Genomic DNA, 22,765 nt, shown 5'->3' on the forward strand with positions numbered 1-22,765 from the left:
CTCTCTCTGTGGCTTGTAACTATCACAAAAACCCAATGTATTGCTTCAACAAGCCGAGTCATAAGGCTAATTTCTGAAACCTACCACTGTATATCGATTTAAGCTTTTAAACTCTCAAAATGGTCACTTTAAAAACAGCATGTAAGAGTAAAATACAGATTTTTAAAAGCCTTAGCTCACTTCTAAATTCGAAGGTTCAACTTTGAAAGATGCTGAACCACTTATCCCCAATTTTGAAAAACTGATTTATAGCAAAATACATGCCCCAACCCGTTTGTATTAGAATTAACACACCTGCCTGTTTCACAGGAACTTTTTAAACAACTTGGCCTCACTTTAAATTTTATATTTAAATAAATAATCAAATATTAACTAGAGTAGATGAGCATTTCATGTGCTTATGGCACAAAGAAATGCTTCATACACCATTACCCTACTTCTTGTAAAGCATGAAAACAAAAATCCACTAGCAAATCCACTTTGCTACCAGTTAGTGATTTTGCTTATTTCCAAAGATTCACCAACAAGAATTTAAAAAAAATAAACTATATTTTTAGGCTTATGAAAAAAATCTTAACTCTAAGTGAGCACAAGTGCAAGAAAGCTAACCAATTCCAAAATTCCTGGGGCTTTTCCAGCACTGTCAGAGACACTTTTTTCTCTCACATGCTATTTAAAAATACAAATTTTTATTAAACATTCTTTTTTTGATGGTGTTTTGCTCAACAGCTAACAAAAAGACACAGCAAAGTAACGATCCCTTTTCACTGAAAGCTGTTTCAGTATCTGGGCAAGGGCTTCAATAGCATGAGCTGTAGAATTCGCTGCAGATTTGCTTTTTAACAGGAGTACATTCCACTGTCACAGGTTTACTAAATCTTGGTTTGGTTGTTGGTTTTGTTTTTTTTTTTTAAACAATTTTTAAGATGCAGCTTTTGCAATACCGTCTTGTTAAAACACACTGATGCTTCAAGGGTCCAATGAACAACTCTAATAGGCAAAGTGCTCTAAGACATCACAATACAAGGGCATCTTGGATATTCAAAATCCCAAGATATTTTAAAGTGCACTCCAGTGTCCCAATTTCTTAGGATTGTTCAGCAGAACTTCGAGAGGGGCTGGGCTCCGTGCCGTCCTCAGTGCTACTGTCCACATCTTGCTCCACTGCCGTCTCCTCATCGTCGAGGCGCTGACTGGTGAAGTTGTTGAGCTCCAGGAGCCCGCTGGGTTCCACTACCACATTGGAGCTGGAGTGACAAGGGATGGAATAGTGAGGGATAGTCTGAAAAAAAGAAAAAAAGATTTAAGTTTTAACACGCACAGTGTTCACAGCTAAAGGCATCTGCGCAAGCACAGGTACTCATGGAAAAGGGATATTTGGTTTCCAAGTGCAACTTTCCCTAGCTAAGGCCCACTGCATGTTACATCAGTAAAGCTTCAAGGCACGCTTTCACCAGATGAGGTTGCGAAAGATAAACATTGAATAGTCTTGCTCTTAAGGCACTGATCTTGGCCTTGGATCTTCACTACAGGTCTGCGACAGCATAACCAACAGCTAAACCACCAATGCCAATGCCCACCATCCATCATTTCTCAAACGCAAAGCAGAGATAATACTTTCTTCAGCCGTATCTTTTTCTTATCTTTTTCAGACAAGACATTCAGATATAAGGGCTAGCTATATTTTTTGTATACAATCCAATACAAGCTCCGGCCCTGCTCAGAGCTGCAGGAGCATAGAGGCTGAGGAAATACAACAGATTTAAGCTATTTATTTCTGCTTATACTTTCATAGGTTCTAGAAACTAAATCTATAACTTCATACAACTGAAATTCTGGGCAGTATTTTACTTTTGAAACAGCTCGTAGCACGCCACAACAATAAACAATACAGACTCTCAAAATACACATAATTGAAGTAAAATAGAAGTCTACCTTTGTCAATTTAGGGGAAATAAGGACTAAAAATGAGTACAAAAATCATCATTTCTACAAAAGCAAAGTTAGCTGCAATGAAGATTTTACAAAGTAACATGAAAAATTTGAAAGCTCTGTACACAAGTTATTTCCCACATTAGAAGCATTTTCACTATAAGACAAATACGATACACAATAAAACCATTTCAATCCACACTGTCATTCGTGTGAACATATACCATGCCAATTCATCTACAAAGATTTGTACTATACCCCTATGAGTCCTCAGATGACTTAAATCCTTCCTCAGTTGACGTTCTGACCACATATTACATCATAAACCATCATATTTAAGACAGCAGAATCAATGAAAATACCAATCATCAGTTAGGCAATGACTCAAAAGCATTTAGGCTAAAGATCAACAGTCATTTAATCTCAAAGGTGGCAAGACTGATTATAAGTGAAGTTAACAAGTTTTCTTCTGAATACAAACCTTATTTACGGAACTTTCCCAGTAAGTAGAACCCCACTACTTCATTTCTTGTGCTGATTTTATACTTGGAAATAACATTGATACTATAAAAAATTCTAGATCATATTTCCACAGTAAGTGTTAAAGGTCACATTTTTAAGCATTTTAAATAAAAGTACTCTAAAATTAAATGAGTTTTGTTTGTTTTCTTAACAGAATAGAAAGGAACACACCGAGGACACAGTGAATTATACAGTGCTAGAGAAACTTGAGCTCAATTTAAGAATAGTTACACACTTTGAAGTAGTAATCCATTACAAGGGTAAGAATAAAAAAACTGGGGAAGGAAAACAAAAATACTCGAACACCGTTCAGTTGCTATCACCACATTAGACACGAGTTTGCTCTGCTCAACCTTTGCCTTATTTGCTCTGATCTTCTCTTACCTGGATAACAATTTCTGATGAACTCTCTTCAGCTTTCTTTTGTGATATATTCTGAATGTGTATAAACTGGTTTGTTGTAGGTATTCCTTGTGCATCGAGTTTCCTCTCTGTTAAAGTAGGACCAACAGCAGGAGGACTTGAACTGGATTCTGTACATGTCTGTTGCTGGGGGATGGAAGTTGCCGTCATCCCTACTGCAGTCACCCTCGGCACCTGGGTACAAGGTGACGATGCGGCTTCGCTAGCGAGTTTACTAGTGGACATGGCCTTGTTTGGGGGATCCGCTATCGTATGTTCTAGGTTTGTATCAATCTGAGCTTCCACCATAGACACTCTCAAAATATCTGCTACTGCTGTCTTCGCGGATGCCTGCATGGGAAATAGGCTGGTAACCGGCAATGCCAGTTTGGACACAGAACTGCCACCTGCTACCTTTGAAACAGAAGGAGGCTGACGCCCCTCAAAAGTTATCTTTGTAACAGTGGATCCTTGCGTTATAATTGGATGCTGCACCTGAAAATCAAATTTTTGTTGTGCATGTTACAGCTAATTTTTTTTCTTTTTTAAATTGAAAATCTAATCAATATTTCCAAGGACAGTATGGCACAAACAACATACTTGCTATTAGGAAGACAGTTGAAACTCAGTGTTTTAACAAAGGAATTAGCAATGATATGGTAACAGTTAATTGAAGCCTGGGGAAAAGCAGCTTTTTAGGCTGCTAGATAAGGATTGTAGCAGTATAATACCACAGCAGCCTCGTTTTCCTTTGGGATTTACATCCCCATGTGATGTTTGTTAACCCTCTTGTTTTCACATGTATTCCTGAAAGGGCCAAAAAAAAAAAAAAAAAAAAGAAGAAGAAAAAAAAATTGTACTTTTCTGGAGTTAAATACTTTCCCCCCCCCCCCCACATTCCTCAGTCTTTACACTTTCCCCTCCCAAAGAAAATCAAATTACTCCTGTACAGGAAAGCCATATAACTTCAGGAAGATGTAAACTACAAAGGAAGACGTACAATGGAGAGCCTTAGGAGACTGCAGTGTATTCATCTTTATTTCCACAGAAATAAAAAGTGCTACGGGAACGGAAATTAGTAACGTGTCATATCTAAAAATTAAAAGAAAATAATTAGGGACAAATTCCATGCACCAGTGGTGGCAGAAATTCATAAAAACTGTCCAACAAAACACGTTTGTGAGCTCTATGGATTTTCCCCTATAACATGTGCTTCTCTTTCCTAGTGTCAACCTTCTGATGGGGTAATTAATACCAGCGGAATGAGGAGTTCTCTCTTGCCAGGACAAAACACTGCTACAGCGACAGGGTTGGTGTTTTGATTATTTTTTTTCCTTGAACAGCGACGTGTATTTTGCATGCTATCAATATTCCGTTACCTGGCTTGCTGGCTGTTTCTCTGAAGAGGCAGGTAGCTGCATTTGACTCTGGGGGGGCTGGGGTTGCACGTAGATTTTTTGTGCCGTTGGTGCCTGTTGCAGTTTGGGCAGCTGCTGCGTGGTTTTTACTGCAAGCACCTGTACTACAGTTTGCTGTGGCTGTGCCACTAAGGTAGGGAGTTGCCTTTCTTTGGCCATCATGTGGTGTGGGGGGTGCTGTGCATCTGGTTTGGTCTGTGCTTGCTCTTGCTGCAGGGGGGTTAGCTTTTGATGCCTTATAGAAAGTTGGGGCATTTGTGGGAGTTTGTGCTGGATTTGATCGGCCTGCAGGTGGATTGTCTGCTTCTGCTTAGTCTGGAAACACTGAAGAGTTTTCACTTGCAGTTGAGTCTGTTCCAGCTGTGGCTGACTCAGTTTTTGCTGTTTTTGTGCCTGCGATTGTGTCAGGGCAGATCTGTAAAACAGGCCAGTCTGAGGATCTAAGGTGTCCATCTCTTCCACTTCTCCTTCCTCGGTTCCAAGTTGTTCACTGTGTTTGGTAAATGCAGTGTGACTGCTTAAGGCCTTAATGAGAAGAAGTTAGAGCAAATTAGTCAAGAGAAACATAAATTTTAAGCATACAAAATCTAAAAATAATTTTTAATGTTTCAACTGCACTACTTTATTTTACCATTACAGACTCTCAATTAATGTATAAAAAGATACCCTTACATAGAGATTCCACAATATGTAAGCAATCAATAGCTATATTTATCATGTTAAAATGTGGTATGTCTCTATGCGACAACATCAACTGTATAACTAATCCTCACTGGAGATGATGTAGCCCTTGCATGTGTCATACTAAGGTTCAAAGACCCTAAGGCTGCATGGCAGCTGGATTTGAAGTAGCAGGGATTAGCAGGCGATTGATCCAGTAGCTCCTCGTTAAAGCCAGAGTCTCTCTGCACAAATTCTTATTCTGCCTCTTGAGTACCTAGTCATCTTCTCCATGATTTCTTCTGCAGCTCCCCATAGACCTACAGTCTACCCTATTTCAGCAGAGATCCTCTCTTCTTCCTTCCTCAAAATTGTATTGCAATTTTTCTTGGGCATTGCACAAACAGTGTTTGATTATTTTTTTTTAGGGATTTGAGGGAGGAAGAGATCAACGTTACTATGCTTTGTATACCATGGTATAAACATATTAATAAATGGCCTTAGCAAGATGAAGCAGCCTACTCAAACACCCGTGAAAATACACTCTCTGAAGTAGGTTTATAACCCTAACATAGTACTGTCCTGGTCCACAGCTGAAGTTCCCAGAAGTTAAAGCACTGCAGAGTTGAGCAGGTCTTGAACAAACGCATTGGAGTGGCTTCAGTAAGATTTCGCCACAATCTACGCTGTCAGAAGTGTTTGGGATCCTCATGGTACTGGTCTAAATAATGATCTTACTTCTTGATTCAGAGAAGTTTGCCTATTCACGAACTAAAGCCCTCAAATGAAAAAGACACTGTGTGCTCTGTGTACTGACCAGATTCTGCTTCATCCCTCTTCCCCCTACGCTAACGCCAACATAATCTAAAGAGCTTAAGCCCTTGCAATACAACATACAGAAAAAAGCAGCTTGTTGCTGCTGAAGAGATGACACACAGACAGCAAGAACTCATCTAGGAAGCACTATCTTTTCCACAGTGGCTGTTAATAGCTCTTACTTAACAATCTCAAGTAATCTCATTAACTGCTTCCTTTTTATCCCACCACCCTCCCCATCAAAATCAAGTTACTCCTTTGCCCTTACACTTAGCATTTTCAGTGGCAGCAACACGACACATTCATTCAGAACAAGCCCTGGTCCTATACAATTCATATAGCCTACTGCTGTTTATAGACTGTTGGGAAAAGAAAGGGTACAACCTGCTGCATGATATGGGTAATTGCTCCTGTAGAGGATGCGGGGATAGATTTCACCACAACAGAAGTCTGCGTTGCTGTCTGCGACTGAGCCACATGCTGCAGCAGAGTCCTCTGGGGCTGAGATGACTGCTGGTGGGGCTGGGACCGATGACTGACTGCAAGTAAAGAGGTCAGTGGCACTTCTCCAGAACTAACTGCAGTAACTTCAACTATTTGCTTTCCACTTAAGCTTCAACTGAAAGCATCTATGAGTGAAATAAAGATCTGAGTATGAAAAACATCTTCTACTGCATGCTAGCTTCCACCTTAAAGGGTAGATCTATTCTGAGAAGCCTCTTCAAGTAGCAACTCAGGGGTTTTGCTTTTGTCTGTTTCCTAAGTAATCATGCTTGGTCCAAACCTTCTCTGGCCTCCCTCTCCCAACACACCAACTTTGCAAGCAGAATTTATACTCGAGTTTCAGCTGGGTTCTTTATACAGCACCAGCACAACACTGTAGAGCACAAGTTATTCTGTGGTTTTTACACTGTTAAAAGCACTTGCACAATTGACTGCAATTAAGAACAGCAAGCCTTGCTCACTGAATTTCTACCACTGATAAACTGCAAGAAATACTCTCCAGAGCACAGGCTAAATTGGAAAGACTAGCAATTAGAAAATGTTTGGGTATTATGAAAGCAACTGAGGTCGGATCAGAAATCACAGACCAAAAAATGAAGACCTTGTTATGGATCTATGTCACTTTTTAGAACAGATCCAGCATGAGTTATGGAGCTATGGTGATGGCTCCCTAATTAAACAGTGGACTGACAGAGAAATGATCTTCTGCTGAGAAAAAAAAAACACAAACCATTCTATATTGCAGTCACTGGTAAGACATGAATCCAAATTACTTTATGCCCGTCCACACTAATATGTAAATATTTGCTTTCATTAACTTTTTAGTTACAAAATAATAACTGAAGGAGAACAAGCAAAGTTTAAATTCAGTTGTAACATAACTTAAAGTTAAAAAGTTTCTAGTGACCTTCCTGAAAGTTAAAAGAAAGGTCATATTTTGAATTCAAATAATTTTATTTTTCCACTCCAAGAAAGGAGTTGGATTATATCAATACCGGCCTGCATGCCGTGCCAGATCCATCGTGGATATCCCCCAACAGTTCCTGCACAATTGAAAACTTCATTTAAAAATAAAGTTTCTAACCTATATGGTTGTGTAGATATTCTTCCGAATGTGAACCAATACAGTGTTGTCTTCCTGAGTCTGCAGACAGACAAAAAATGGTGACACTAAGATGTGTGAACCGCTCCCTTCATCTCACGAGGAAGCACATGCTGAATCCCAGCTCCCATATAGATAAAAGTGTGCCTAATCCTTTGGTCTAGGCGCATGCAGGAGATTTCACAACAGTTTACAGACTGTTTACTATCTTACTACTGAATTTTTAGCAGAAAATATAGCTACGTGGATTACCGATTAATCCTGAGAAGCACAAATTAAACCAAAAAGAAACACTCTATTACCTGTATTCCCTGGCAGTGTTCACAGAAACTGGGGGAAGGCACAAAAATGTAAGAGCAAAATGACCAGTTTTGTGCTATAGCAGAAAGTGCTGCCAGTCAACCCACAACGGCCTGCATTTCTCTGGTAGATTCCTGTATATCAACTCAGAGTTTGCAAAAATCCCAGTATTTCAAATAGTAATCACAGCTCAGGGAAATTTTCAACTTTTGTGCTTTGTATGGCTTCTAAGCTGCGCAAAGATACTGTAGACTGTAATTTCCCATCCTCCCTGCAAAGAGCCCTATTTTACACCAACTTTTACGGCGAGACCCATCAAAAACTGGAACCCTGAACACAAGCTCAATGCACAGTATCTGTGTCAGTGAAAATAACTGATGTGCTAATTGGAGATCACTTGAACACTATTTATTGTACTTTTGAGTTTGTTTTAGAAGAGATCCAGGGAACATGACTCAAACATTCAAAACTGAAACCAGATACAGTAAGTGTTATTTAAAAGAGTAACAATAACATCCCCCCCCCCCCCCCCCAGTTCCAATTTCACACAACTTAAATTTAGACCATAGAAGGGATGCAAGTGAGGGGAGGAGGTACAGAGCAGGCAAACAAAAACCAAGAATATCAGGTTGGACACTTAACACTAAAAACACTGGAGTTTCAGATATGTTCTTATAAAATTTAATATAATCAAGTTTTATTCCTTTTTTCCAATGCAGATTTTCAACACACTTCTGCTTTCATTTTCCAAATAAAGTAGGGAGACCAATAATGTGGACTTAGAAATTAAAATGGAAAACAGGTAATTTGATCCTCTCACACATGTATGGGAAGTGGCTCACAACTACTGTTCTGGGGTAGTAGGATGCATCAGAAAGACAAGGGACTCAAGGACTTACACAAAATGGACAACCAGACAGGAGAAGTCAAGAGTTTAAAAAGTTGAGTCAAATCCCAACCATACTTTCAATTTGAATAGTTTATTTGTTTAAAAAGTGCAAGTTTATCAGTTCAAAGCTTTCTAGCAAATGAAGAAACCGGGGACTACATTTGTATGCTAAATGCACACCTGGCTTAAAAACCCACTTAGTCCTGGTAAGCAAGTAACATTTTGCAAATATGGGTTAAACTAACTCAAAGTCTGACTCCTCTCGATAGGTACAAAAAATAGTATACAGTTCCTGTAACTTCATTTTCTACTTTTTCCTTACTAGACATTTTCCTTTAAGACAGGTGGGACAGCCTGTCCTCTCCATCAGATCAGGGAACAGAAAATCTGTTCAACTAGAATGTCTTGAAGCAACAACCCTTTGTTTCAGTTAGAAACATTATCCACTATGCCCCACAAAAGCAGATGCAATCTCTGTCCCCTGCACAGGGTCTCAAGAGCAGAAGAAAAGACTCTTCTACAGCAAATTATAGTGAAAACACAAAAATGAAACCCATTGTAAGAAAACTCCAACATTAAGTCCCCAGACTTCAACTGCAAACCCACCATCACACTACCTTAGTCACTTACCAGTTGTGATATATTCAGCAACTAATTCCGACTCTACTACAGCGATTGAAGGACTTTCTGGAGAATGCCTCTTTTCTTGGGTCATCTGGATTGGGACAGCCATTTGGCTCAAGTCAATGGTAGGCTGCCTTGGCTTCGATTCTAACTTTTCCTTCACTGCTTTAGAAGAAAAGCAAAACATAAAATAAACCTCTAATATATAAACCCCCATAATAAACTAAACCTCCAATATAAATGCCAGTTTAATTAAGTAGATAGTGAACTTTATATAATAGATTCAAACAAACTGTTACAGGATAACAAGAAAGGAATCAAGCTGATTCAAGATAGGTGCTTTTCAATTACAAAACTTATTACAACCTGCTGCTTAAGCAAGTAATAAGCTTTGAAGTTATCCTAAACAACCACACATATTTTCACACCTGTTGTCTGCTGAAGTTCCAGCAAAGCTTTTATCGTGGAAGTAGCTGACTGAGATTCACTGGATACATCCTGGTAAATTATTGTAGGGCTTGTGTCCACAGCAATTTCATGTTCTGACCAATCTTGACTTCTTGAAGCAATCACATGGACTACAGGCTGAGAATCTGCAAAAGAACAAAAGCACATCAAGTCATCATAGAACCATTTTGGGTTGGAGGTCTCTCATCCAACTTCTTGCTTTAAAGCATGGCTACAGGTCAAAATTAGAAAGGGTTATTCATTATCCATTAGCATTTTGAATGCTGCCAAGGATGCATACTCTCATTCTACAACACTTTAGTTTTTATTACAATTGACTCTTAAAGTAAAACACTGCTGATGTTACGAACAGCCTCCACCAAAAAAAAAGATCATGTGTCTTAGTTGTTTCTAAAAGCTTTGGTTTGAACAAAGTCCAGCAGGTTTCTTTGTACGTTGAATATGCCTTGGATTGAACTCTTTTTCAGGAGGTTTTAGCAGTTCATGTGATCCACACATACTCAGCATTCTGAATTAACAGCTCCTAAATTTTGATAAGTTTGTTGAATCTCCAAAACTTTTTTTTAATTTACTTAAAATGGCAGTATAGACCAACGGTTACAGAATTATATAGAAAAGGTGACTGAAAGGCATGTAAGTACATATGTTTCACTGACAGACATTTTTTTTTATCTGATAGTGATACACCCTATGGTCACTCCTGACCAAAGGCTGGGGGTTATTTATGCCCTATTATTTATCTCCCTCTACCACACAGATTGCTGCATCTGTATCATGGCTCAAAGCGTCCCCATCAGTACTGCGTGTCAGATATGTCCTCATGCACATATATGTGCCTTTAAAAGGACCAAAATTTATGTTGGTTACATGACAGCTTTCAGTCATGCAGTGGAGAGATGCTTCAATACACTCAGGAAAGAGGGTGACAGAGCATGGGCTGCCAAAAACCAAACCAAAACCAAACCAAAACCAAACAAACAAAACCCCAACCTGCTACACTGCCTACCTCTGGCAGATTCCCCAGAAAGAGGGAACAAGGTTCCAGGCCACAAGCATTGTAACAGTAATTCAGAGCCCAGCAAGAAACCATTATCTCCACTTTTTGCACAGGAAATGGAGGCATATAGTAAATAGCTCATAAAAGAGAAATAAAGCCAAAAGAGAAGCGAACAACGACACTCACTGCTAGCAGAATGGGTGACAACCTGTGCTAAAAGGAGACACAGCGAGTTATATGAAACTAGCTAGCACACTTGGGAGACAGTCCCTTCGTACTTTATGCAACACTAATACACACCTTGGGAGCTCTGGGAGGACTCTGTAGAAGAGGAGCTGCTATCGGTGTAGGTTTGTGGTTCTTCTTTCACTTCTGGGAGAGACGAGTTTCCTGTCTCTGCTACCCTTGATGCCTGCTGTAACGTTTCAGTCACCAACTGCCTAGTTTGTTCACTCACAACTGTTGCTTGAAATGTCACTGGCTTTGGTTTTATGAGAACCTAATTAGAAAGAAAAATTTTGTGTATGGTAAGAGCACTCAAGAAAACATATCTGAGCAGAGTACAGGGTACCACTCAAATAGATCAATGTACAAGACCTACATAATACTAATAATTTCCTGAAAAAGTTTATCTGTAAATTCAGCAGCTCTGATTATTAAACCACAAAGCCCAATTAAATGGCAATGCACAAGAATGTACTTCTCAGTAATTTGGAGTACTTAATAAACCACTAAACAGTCATTTTTCAGGACTGGATACAACTATGGTGTGACAAGAGAAAGCTATGCAAGTGAGCTGCAACGTGCACTGCACCGATAAGGACAAGCACCTCTCTTCCACAGCCCACAATAAATACAGTCTTGAACAATCAAGACACGCAAAATATTATATCTGGTAAAAGTTTAGTTCTTTTAAATAATAAGTGCAACAAAAAAAAAAGCTGAAACTGAAAGTACCCAGAAATAAGCCAGATTCTCTGCATACAGCCCCATCAACTACACAAGGTTGCAAGGACAATACACAATAACCAGAAAATAACTTCAATAAAACGTGATTTGAAGGATGGCCTATGTCCAGACTCTGCATCTTTATTTCTCATGATCTAGCCATTAGCCGTAAGACTTAAATAGGCCTCTAGAGCCATGACCGGACAGTTTCAGCTATGTAAAAGACTTAGTAAATCCTTTTGGCTTGCTCTAGGCCTCCAGAAACATCTAACAAATGCAAACACTGTGCTCAAGGAATCAGAACCAAGACCACCTCATTACACCCCTAAGTCTCCTTCCCCGTAGACATACATTAATCCTGCAACAAATGAGGCAACACAGTGAAAAATTATTTACTTCCCATTAAAATTTAGGGGTACATTTCAAGACAGAAATGGGCCCTCACTGTACCTGCGTTTTCCCTTGCTGACCATAAACAATTTTAGTTGGGATGATTTTGGTGGCTGGCTGGACCGTGGACCCTATTCCTTTTGGCTGCGTAACAATCATTTTTGTGATGGGTCTTGTGGCAGTGATGATAGCAGGTTTTGCTCCTGCTGGCACTGCCTGAATCGTTTTCTCCCCCTGTAGAGAAGTCAAAGTTTACAGGTTAGCTTAGTGAAATTCTTCAGAGACACCCACTTCTCTAAAAAAAAAAAAAATACACAGTTATAAATGAGTGTGTATACCATGAAATCAACCTGCTGCTGCTGCAACTAGACTTATATGATACAAAAAACATTCAAAGACCAAGAACAAAAAACCCTATGACTTCAAATGGAAAAGCTACCAAAATCCCCTTTTCCATTACTTTACCTTTTGAGCAACTTTAAAGGGGTGAATAAAAAGGAGTAACTAAAAGACACTGACACATTTTTTTAAAGTTGCTTCAAAGAATTCACGTAAGTTGGAACTTTCCCCAAATCCTTCGCAAATATTTTCTAAAACCTCTTATTTCTATTAACACTAACTTTCGCAAGATGTCTACAAAACTTGAATTGAGATTCTAAAAAGAAATTATTTAAATATAGACCTTTGTATTATCCTCATGACCAAGACATTAATTATGTATGGACCTTTTTTTTCTTTTTTAAACTAAAAATTTGCTTAAAAAATGCAGATTCACAGCTGTTTCACAGGAAACATTTGACTTTGGAATAGTGCTGACATATGACTAGACTCCTGATAGCTTAAGAAGGGCAAAGACATTGAGCATGCTTTTTTTTTTAGCTCTGCACAGTAACAATCCAGATGAACCAGATGGCAAACATTAGTTGCCAGTTTTCCCAGTATTCCTACCAATTCCCATCAAGTAGCTGGAAATCCCAAGAACCATACTTGTTTCAGAAATATCATCACATTCTGGTGATTTCTGCTGTGTAACATAACGAGACTTCCACTTCTGTGAAAATACAGCTGTAAGTTTTGGAAACTTGGAAAGTTCAAAATCTTAAAAAAAAATAATTCCTAAAATGTTTTAAAAAACCCCTCTCTACTCAGCTCTGCTACTCAGGTAGACTTTTAAAGATTACATGATTCATGCATTAAATCTCACAGTTCTATCTAGGAACATAAAGCACGTCCATAATTTTTTTTTTACTAGCGCTTACAGATAAACCCAGTTGAAAGTGAAATCTTGATTTTGTTCTTACTACACATCAGGTTATCCAAAACATAATTCAACACTATACAATACTCACGTACAGGATGTTAGTGTTACACGTCACATAAATTGAAAGGTGGTACCCTTACTGTGAAAGGACAATTTATTTCTGCCCTTTACATCCCAAAAGATAAAATGGTTGGACATGCAAGTTTGTAACATAGGACCGTGGCTCTCACTAGAGCACAAATAATGTACGATTATAGCAATTTTCTTCTACTTAATCCCTTCAGGATTACAAAATCATTACCCATGGAAAAAAGGCAAGCTCAAAAGTTTTTATTTTCCTTTAACTTTGAGAACATTTCCAGCTTGTTTTAAGCATCTTTCATACTCTGCAAAACATACTTGCTTTTCAAACATACCTGACATGAAGGCATGCTGTATCTGTTAAGGAGCTCATGCACAGTTTCCTTTTAATAGGGACTTTAGCAGAATGAACGCAGCAGCCACCACATAGCCTGTCACTTGGCTATCTATTTGAGACTCTTACTTACCCCAGCATTCAACAGCGTTGTGACAACATTTTTGCCTGGAAGCCCTTGAATTGTAGTTCCTTTTCCAGTAGTCTTTTGCACAACAATCACATTGGGTTTGGATGTCATTGGAATTGTAGTGATTTTGGTTGTAGTTCCTAAATTTTTGTGGGAAAAGAAATAAGGTGCAGTTTATCACATGCACATTTCCTTCCACTGTAGAAGTTGGTGACCTATATAGCAATCATTATATTTAAATCTGACAGCACAACAACAAAAAAAAAAAAGGGCAGCATGTGGAATGGCAATTTACATCACCCAACTCAACATACAAAGATTAGACACCCACTCTACAAACCTTTCACCTACGGTAAAAATAGGCATGCCCAGGACAGAGTAATTTATTCTATATTAGGACAGTCAGCCCCTTCTCACAAATTACAGAGCAGACTAATACAGCTTTCTCAGGCTATGTCTAACTTTTCAAAGGCTAAAATTAGGGGGGAATAAAGACACCACTAATACTCAACTCAAGGTCCTATTTGCACAGACAAATATTCTTCTACAGATAACTTCTGTAGAAGAATCTACGTACCAAGAACGTATCTCCAGTCAAGAGAAATACCAGCTCTTTCTGGCACTGAACTGTTGTAATACAAGTGACGAGTAGTGTATTGAAAGAAGGAAGGAAAAAAGAAAAATATGCTATTGTTTTACAATCAGTTCTTAAAAGTTGAGAAATGTGGGTTGTTTGGGGTTTTGTTTTTTTTAAGAGCTGTGTTGGCTATTTCTGTTCCTCTTCCAGTATTTAATTAGTTCCATTCCCTGTATCAGGTTTTTATTCACCTGCAGTGACAGGTAATTCTGGTCAGCCCTCCGCAGTCTACAAGAGTACATATACTGATATGTATGCCATCAGTGTTATCACACTGCCATTTCAATATCTACTCAGACAGCTTTTTATCAACACCTTCCACTTTCTCCTTGAAGAAAGTCCCCCTCAGTCACAGTAGAGCTACAAACCCAAGGATTCCCCTTACTAACTTCTACCTATTAGGCATGCCTGTAGATACTTCACTATGTATTTGATTAATAATTCTACTAATTCTGGGAAAGGGAAGACATGCTGAGACAAGATCATGAATTACTTAACTCTGGTGACTTCAGATGCATCTAACGACAGCTCCCTTAGCAAAAACAAACAAACAAACAAAAGGCCAAACCAACCCCCTAAAACACCCAACCCCCACAAAAAACCACCACAAACCAACAACAACAACAAAAAGCAGGCATCCTTTCCAAACTTGTGTTGTTTCAGGACAATCATTATTATCCTTATCAGGACCAGCCAAGGGTCCCCCTGCATTAGCTAGTGCTCAGGAGAATACTACTTGGGTTTGTGTATAAACTCACTAGTAGATCTAGAAATCTTCTTAACAACTCATCATACCCATAACAGGCTAAAAAAGTTACTTGTTCCCAAAAAAGCTACTGTATCAGCCCTAAATACCATTTTGTAGAAATCAGGATCTGAAAAACTGAGGTACCTCTTACCACAGACTACACCCCAGAGTGGGTTTACAGGATAGATTGTGCAGCACCTTCCAGTGACAGGAGCTGGCTGGTGCCATGTCACGTCTTTGCTAAGCACCAGAAATGGGACCTCTGAGTAATTTAAAGATATTACTAGGCAATTTAAAGATATTACTAGACAGGATAAACAGACCCAGCAGATCTTGCTGCACATGTGCACCTAGCTAGGAAATGCAGCAGACCTTCTCTGCATTAGCACTGTTTAAGTCCAAAACAGATACTAAGAAATTGTCACTGGTGTGAGTGTGCTTGGTCCTGGTCCTAAAGAGACCCTAGGTTTAGAGGTTATACAGACAGAGAGCACCAAGGCTGGTCAGCAGACTAACAAAGATAAGCAGCAGGGTCTGCATGAGGCTAAGAGGAAAAACTTAAGAACATGCAGTAAGGGAAAGACAGGCTGACACTGATAAAAGAACAGGATAAGGCGGAGACTGCACAGCTGAATTTAACATACACAGTTCATTTTCATTCTGGTTCTTTGGATGTGCAGTGGAATAGAAAGGGGCAGCATCCAGATTATAAAATGCTTTAAATTGGAGCCAATACAGTTTTCTGATCTTTCTGCCCTCTAACAGAGGCCAATACAGTAGTTCTCCTCCCCCACATTTCTCTTTTCCTCCCAGGCATCCCTCACATTAGATGTTTCCTTCTTAAACACAAGAACTACTGCAATCCTTAAGAACACCACCTCCATAACTTCTACCCATTACTTCATCTTCAGCTATTTTTCTTCTGAATTAACAACTTCTCCAATAAAGGTCCTCATAATTATTTGAGCATGTAACCCACAGAAAAGCCCTGAACAATTACAGCAAGTCTAAAGTCACTTTTGAAATAAGTCTTAATACCAAAGTACTCATGCCTACCAGAAACAATATTACTGCTGATAATCTTCCCTCCCAGCGTAGCCAGTGATTTTGGTACTACAGTAATGATGCTACCACTCGTAGTTTTCACATAAGTAGCAGCCCCTGGAGTTCCAGCCATCCGAGCCCCTATAGAGGGGCTAACCGTTGGCCGTGTATATGTTGCTTGAGTTCCTGTTTTAAAGAAAGAACAAGAAAGTTCACTGTTAGAACATGATCCTCTACTAGTATTTGTGGAAAAATAAGTTAGTTTAGGAAAAAAGCATTAGATTTTATTCAAAGAGACCCAACATTGCAATTTTTACCACCCTTTACAGTGCTCCTAGTACTTGTTAAACCCAGACAGCAATATTCAAGTATGTATCAACTTTAAATTGATGTAAGAGTCTTCTTTTACCAAATATTCCATGACTGCCATATTTTAACTCATGTCCTTGTATCTAAGATTGTAATTTTCAATACGTGTTTAGACTCTGCCTGCACGTTTGCCACTTGCTCCCTCAGATGCCCAAGAGTTAGGCATCTGATGACACTACCAGAACTGATCCCCTTCCTCTCCTGAAAGACACCTATACTCTCACTTCTTCTATATGACAAATTGTTTATCAAGAACACCACGAACGACTGGTCTAAATATCACTCTAAGAGAAAAAATATAATTTATAATGAAAATGCGATTTTACAGATTTAGCATTTAGCAGTACAAAAGAAACCTCCCAACAAGGTATAAATGCTGTTTTTTTCAGACCTACTCCTTTCTCAGAATGGAAACAGAACTGAGTCCACAAAAGAAACTTGCCCAAAATAATAATGAGTCAACAGCTACACGAACATTGTAATTCCATTCTGCTTGTACTGCTGCACTAGTGTACTACAGGCCTTAATTGGTAAAGATCACAGAGCAAAACAGTTTGTTACAACAAGAAAGCCATGTGTTCAAATCCAAGAAAGCACAATACAGGTTTTACCAATTAAATGAACTGCAAAACTGCTAGTTTGGGGGTTTTTTTAAATGTTTTTAAGAATGTTTTTATGAAGCACTCCTAACCCACGCTAAAAATTCAGGAAGTTAGTTAATTATAGAGTTTTCTGAAAACTAGAATAAAGTCGCCTTTCAAGTTTTCCTCATGCAAGTTTACAATCTGAGCAGTCTGCATTATTTATGATCTTTAACCAATAAGAAAACACAAATACAACTAGATCCCCAGAAAAACACTGGGAGTTTAAAATTCAATTTACTGGCTTTTTTATAAATTCACTGCAGGACTATGAGCAAGTCACCTATCTTTTAAAGTCCATATATGTAAAATAGAAATGATGCTGACCTATCTGCTTGAGGTACCTAAAAAGTTAATTAATGTAAATTGTCTAATGTAAGGTGCTACAAAAGTGCAAAGTATCAGTGTAAGTTGCAAGAAAATTTCCTTTAAAATATACCCAGTGGGCAAGGAACGATCATATTTTTGTGTACCAATTCAAAAAGACCATAACAGGAATAAAAGAGCACTCAGTGCAAAAATCCTAATCTAGAATAAGTATCAACAGGACTGTGAATGTGCTGTTGTGCTCACTGTTCACAAGGGAGAAGTGTTTGTTTTTGTTTTTTTTTAATCCTAATAAACCACATTTGATCACCTGTATGTCTGGGTTTACCCTCCCTTCCCTTCTCAGAGCCATAACTTACCAGTGGGAGTAGTGACCAGTTTAGTTGTCATGATAGTCCCATTACTGCTAACCACCATAATAGGTGAATTGCTACTGCTGGGCAAGGTCGCTGTAACTGGTTTGGGAAGGATTTTACTGGGCTGCACCTGTTGAGTGATTATTTTAACACCTAGGAAAGGAGAAAGGTCACTGTTAAAATACAGGCACGAAAAGTTACTTTCTGAAATGCTTTCTCAGACCAAGCCCTAGTGGGCAAGTAGCCTCACAAGGCTTCTATTCTGAGCCCATGTATTCCTGATCCTGAAAAATATTTTTTTTTCTTCTTTGGTTTGTTTTTTTTGCTTGGGGTTTTTTTGTTTGTTTTGCAAATAACAAGACAGTCATCATCTTTGCCTTTCATGTGCCTGTTTCAGTTCCTAGCTACTCCCACTGAGGCATGGGATTCCATTCCATCATTGATTTGCTGTAGTGATTTTTAACCTTTTCTGGTCCATGATTGAAAAAGTAGAACATTTCCCAGGAACCAACAGGTTACAACCAATACTGAATTGGTTCATATACAATGAACCATCTAAAAGTGAAATAGCTCTTCATCAATTTAGTCTGTAAATTCTAATGTGTCTTAATTAGCCTGGTTGAATTTCATCCCTCTGGATAAATTAAAAAAAGCTTTCTGCACAAAAAGCATTAGTGGCCGTAGGGAAGCAACTGTGACACTGGCTAGGGAAGGTTGCTTTAAGTAAACTGCTTGCTCTCCTCTTGATTTATTGGTTATCTTGAAGCCACAAACAAACTGGGCTGAAACAAGCTCTGAGCCGAATCAGCAAGAACAAAGGATGAGGACACCTTAGTATAGCAAGGATTCTGCTCCCTCTCTCTCAACTGTGTAGTGGTATGGGACTTCTGCAAGCTTCACTTCTCAGTTGCAAACCAGGAGATTCATGTCATCTGTTCAAAAGTATATCCAGGGCGCTTGCATCTTATGTTCTGTTCCATGACGAGGTAAGTGTATTGCATTGTGTAGGTCAAATGCCATGAAACACCCAGCCTGAATTAATCCCATCTAAATGTAGGCACTTACATTTGTACAGAAATATTTCTAAATGAACAATTTTGTCCACTTGGGATGTGAAACATCCTCTGGAGATGTTTTCTTCTTTCTACTTTGACTATAAAAGCCATACAGAGCAAGTAAGCTCCAAACTTAAATAACTAAGTTAGGAAAGAGAAATTGAAGCCTTTGCATCATCCAGACACAAAAACAGATAAAAAGCAAAGTCTCTTTGAAAATTGATTCACATCTTCCAGAAAGAATAGGTATCAGATGGTATTTCCAAAGAAATTTCAACTAGAAAGCACACTGAGCCTAAACCCATGGTAGAAGGCAAGGAGTGAAGCTCTTATTGACCAAATATTGTTCAATGACTGGAGGATGGAGGCCTCTTATGTGTCTTCGTTAGTAATTTTTTCTCAGGCAATGGTCCTATAATCCAGAAGGAAGTTTATCAACAGACAGGAGTAGAGCTGTTTATTTTTTAATTCTATGGACTATTTTAATGCTTTGATCTAAATAGTATGAATTTAAAATAATAATTTTACTGACATGATTAATATGAAATATGGACATAAAAATACTTTGCACTTTTATAGCACTTCTTCGTTTAAAATTAGATAACTTTGCAAGCAGTACTTCTTACTGCACCTTACGGAGATAAGGACTATATTCTACTGCAGAGTAAAGCCAAGATAGAAAGATTACATGACTTGCCCAAAGTCAACTGAATGAGTCAGTGTTCCAAAAAGAATCGAGTCCAACTTCCAGTCTCAGACCTAATTGTATTTGTTTTGACAAGTACCTCAAAAGTAGGTTTTGATTTCTGGACGCAAGAAAAGAATTAGAACATGGATTAACTTCTTTTTGCAGTTGATACAGTTGAACAGCTCTTGGATCTTCAGAAAACTGGTGTCTTCCAGGTTGCCAGTCACGTTACATTTGAAGATATTTACATACCTTTCAATCTCTAAAGATAAAACATTTACTCCTAATGCATGGTCTGCAATACCTGAACCAAACAAGAAGAGTGACAGAACCAAATTCTTCAATTAATTTTAGCTGAAAACATTAAGACAGCCTTCACTATCTACTTATAGCCAGGTTTAATGCCAAATCCTGTACTCAAGTAATTACGCCTTAATGATAGCTCCCCATGCACATTTTGGGACAGCATTCTGCCCTACTTTCTTGAGTTGTGGTTAGACCTCACCAATCAGCAATATGACCCAAGATTAACTCCAACTACCTGATTCCTGTTTGATCTGAATGGTGGGCTTGATGCCAGGTGGCAACTGAGATTGCTGTGGCTGCTGTTGAGCTACAGAAGACTGCACCAGCTGTTGTTGCTGCTGCTGCTGTTGCTGCTGCTGCTGTTGTTGCGGTTGCTGTGGCTGGGCCTGTTGTATTTGGTGCAGCTGCTGTTTAGGGGACTGCTGATGCTGTTTGGGAAACTGTGCTAAGATCTGAGTTGGGTTCCCAACCAAACCTTTTGGGGAAGGTAGTCTGGTAGAAGCAACTTTAATTGCCGATGTAGACACACCTGTGAAAGAGTAAATGGTTTAAAGTTGAACAGTACAACAGAAAAGAAAAATATTACAATTGCTAAAATAATTTTATATTTAAACTATTTTTACTACTGAAAAATGCATAGATATACATGAGGAAAAAAGCTCCCACAGAGCAGAAGTGCTCTGTTCAGAGGCGAAGGACCTTATAACAGATTTTCTATGTGGCAGAAGAACAGCAGCTAATGGAAAGAAGACCACAATCCCAGTCCACTTTCTGTACCTCTTGTAGTACAAATAATTTACAAATATTTTCAAAGTCTGATCTTTAAGCTGCAAGAAAGCAAAATATTTATAGTGAAAATAATGACTACAAAAAAAGTTAGGGGTATGAGAACGACAAATATCAAACCCATCAACATTAGGACAGAGTATCAGTGAGCGCAACATTATTTTAAAAGAATGAATCAAGTAATGGTATGTAATTTAGAAAACTGTGGAACACGCTTTTTTTCTGTGTGCTGATAGGTTAGGTGATCTTACAAGTAAAAGTGATTAAAATATAAGTTTGCAGTAAGATGGAAAGTTCCCAAATAAGTCTTAAGTACTTATTTCTGTCATTCCCTCACATAGTTGTCACAGCATTTCCAGTGAAATTTGGCTTCATCTGTAATTCTAAACTGCATATCCATAAGCACCAAAAACCCAAACAGAAAGTCCATGTCTTATGAAGGCAGTTTTTAACCAAGTCCCAGTTGTAGTGGAAAATAGAAAGAAAATCTCCTCTCATTTCTCTACATTTACAGATGGCAGTGATAATGATAGAAATCAGAATAAACTACCAGCCTGGCAAACTAAATAAGCAACGCTTTTCTCACTGCATCATCTAAGATGGTTTCTCTGTTTTCTTGGTCAGCTGTTTGCATTCATGAATTTAACTTTCTTCACATTTGGAGTGATTATCAGTTTATGTCACAAAACGTTTCACCAGCATCTTCTGCAATGACAGTTACAGCATTGAAAAAAAACTATTAGAGATATTCCACCTAACGTATTTTAGAATTATAGCCTCTTCCATGATCAGACCCAACCAGAAGTCCACAGTTCAAACGATATGAAATTCTGCTGTAAGCCCTTGTGCTCTGTGTATTACTATCTTCAGGACCTGATTAACAGAAGCAATATGGCAGGCAAAATACCTCCTCAGCCTTGATTTGGTTGCTCAACTTTTTGTGGAATGGAACAAGAATCGAAAATATGGACCAGGAAAAATTGAAATGTGACAATTGTCAGGCAGAGTATTTTTCAACTGCTGGTCACTGAGGCCCTTTCATTCATCCACAGCTTCCCTTCCAAATGTTAGCTAGGGGCCATGGAGCTGAAACAGTCCAGCTAGCACACATAGGTGGAATTAGAAATCAGAAACCTAGGAATTTTAATCCAGGCCCACTCAGGTCTTAATTTTTATGGACTTGAAAGCTGACATGCTGATAAGGTACACAGATAAAAAGGTATAAACACTTCTCTACCTTTCAGAATTGTCAGTAAGATAGTTACCACAAGAAATATTCTAAAGACTGGGCATGTCAAGCATAGATTGTATTTACTTGATGTTAACTTTGCATGTTTCTGTAAATCAGGCTTTAAAAGAAGCAATCACCTTCAAATATTGGAAACATCCATTTTCCATGCATCAGATAAGAGTTCTTAAAGCCAGCCACTTTGAGGCTATAGTGTTTTAATGCTGCAAGTAGAATCTTTTCAAAATAAAAAAAGCTATGCCACACCATCTCACCACATTCTCTTTAAAAAGAGGATCTGCATATTAATTGCTGAAGAGGGAAAGAGTTCAACAAGAACTTTTGTGGAATATCTTGGATTAGTTTCCTCGGTAGATTTCTTCCACGCCTCCTGTGCTTTATTCATCATATGTAAACACAAAGTGCATCTCCCCTATGTTGTTCTCAAAACAAAGGCCAATTCATCAGTGAAAGAGCTTTTATAAATATATTATTGCCATACCTTGTGCTACTGTTGACATAACCACTGATGGTGTTGATGATACTACAGCAGTCACAGCAATAGTATTTGCAGTACAGGAGGGAGTAGAACAGCTACTGCTGCTGCTGCTGCTACTGACCAAAGAGGACTGAGAAGCAGTTATAACCACTGGTTGCTTCTGAGTAGTTGAGGCAATGACTGACGTTGGGACAAGTTTCGTAACTGCTGCATAGTTGTGGGACTTTGAAAGGATGTTGGGTACAAAAGTTGAGCTTGGAGAGGTGGTTACTATTATCACCTGAAAGAAGAAAAAGAACAACA

At 38.6% G+C, this 22,765-nt stretch overlaps 1 protein-coding gene across 13 annotated transcripts in view; it reads right to left on the reverse strand.

Moving 5' to 3' along the window:
- Positions 1-976: 976 nt before the first annotated feature.
- Positions 977-22,765, reverse strand: part of EMSY (EMSY transcriptional repressor, BRCA2 interacting) — a 39,521-nt gene continuing 17,732 nt past the window's right edge. For 4 of the 13 annotated variants that reach the window (XM_049823053.1, XM_049823043.1, XM_049823047.1 and 1 more), the window contains 14 exons: positions 22,466-22,742; positions 20,185-20,478; positions 17,904-18,053; positions 16,220-16,393; positions 13,782-13,918; positions 12,033-12,206; positions 10,935-11,133; positions 9,598-9,762; positions 9,176-9,334; positions 7,339-7,398; positions 6,135-6,289; positions 4,236-4,799; positions 2,839-3,351; positions 977-1,282 (listed from right to left, as the gene is read on the reverse strand). In XM_049823053.1, coding sequence (XP_049679010.1) covers positions 1,088-1,282; positions 2,839-3,351; positions 4,236-4,799; positions 6,135-6,289; positions 7,339-7,398; positions 9,176-9,334; positions 9,598-9,762; positions 10,935-11,133; positions 12,033-12,206; positions 13,782-13,918; positions 16,220-16,393; positions 17,904-18,053; positions 20,185-20,478; positions 22,466-22,742 — 3,216 coding nt within the window. In that variant the 3' untranslated portion in view covers positions 977-1,087. Of the gene's footprint in view, positions 1,283-2,838; positions 3,664-4,235; positions 4,800-6,134; positions 6,290-7,338; positions 7,399-9,175; positions 9,335-9,597; positions 9,763-10,934; positions 11,134-12,032; positions 12,207-13,781; positions 13,919-16,219; positions 16,394-17,903; positions 18,054-20,184; positions 20,479-22,465; positions 22,743-22,765 lie in introns of those variants that run through there. The other 9 variants (XM_049823054.1, XM_049823049.1, XM_049823056.1 and 6 more) reach the window with 7 other exon arrangements.

This window comes from Accipiter gentilis, chromosome 19, assembly GCF_929443795.1.
Source record: "Accipiter gentilis chromosome 19, bAccGen1.1, whole genome shotgun sequence".
In the NCBI taxonomy this organism is placed as follows: domain Eukaryota; kingdom Metazoa; phylum Chordata; class Aves; order Accipitriformes; family Accipitridae; genus Astur; species Astur gentilis.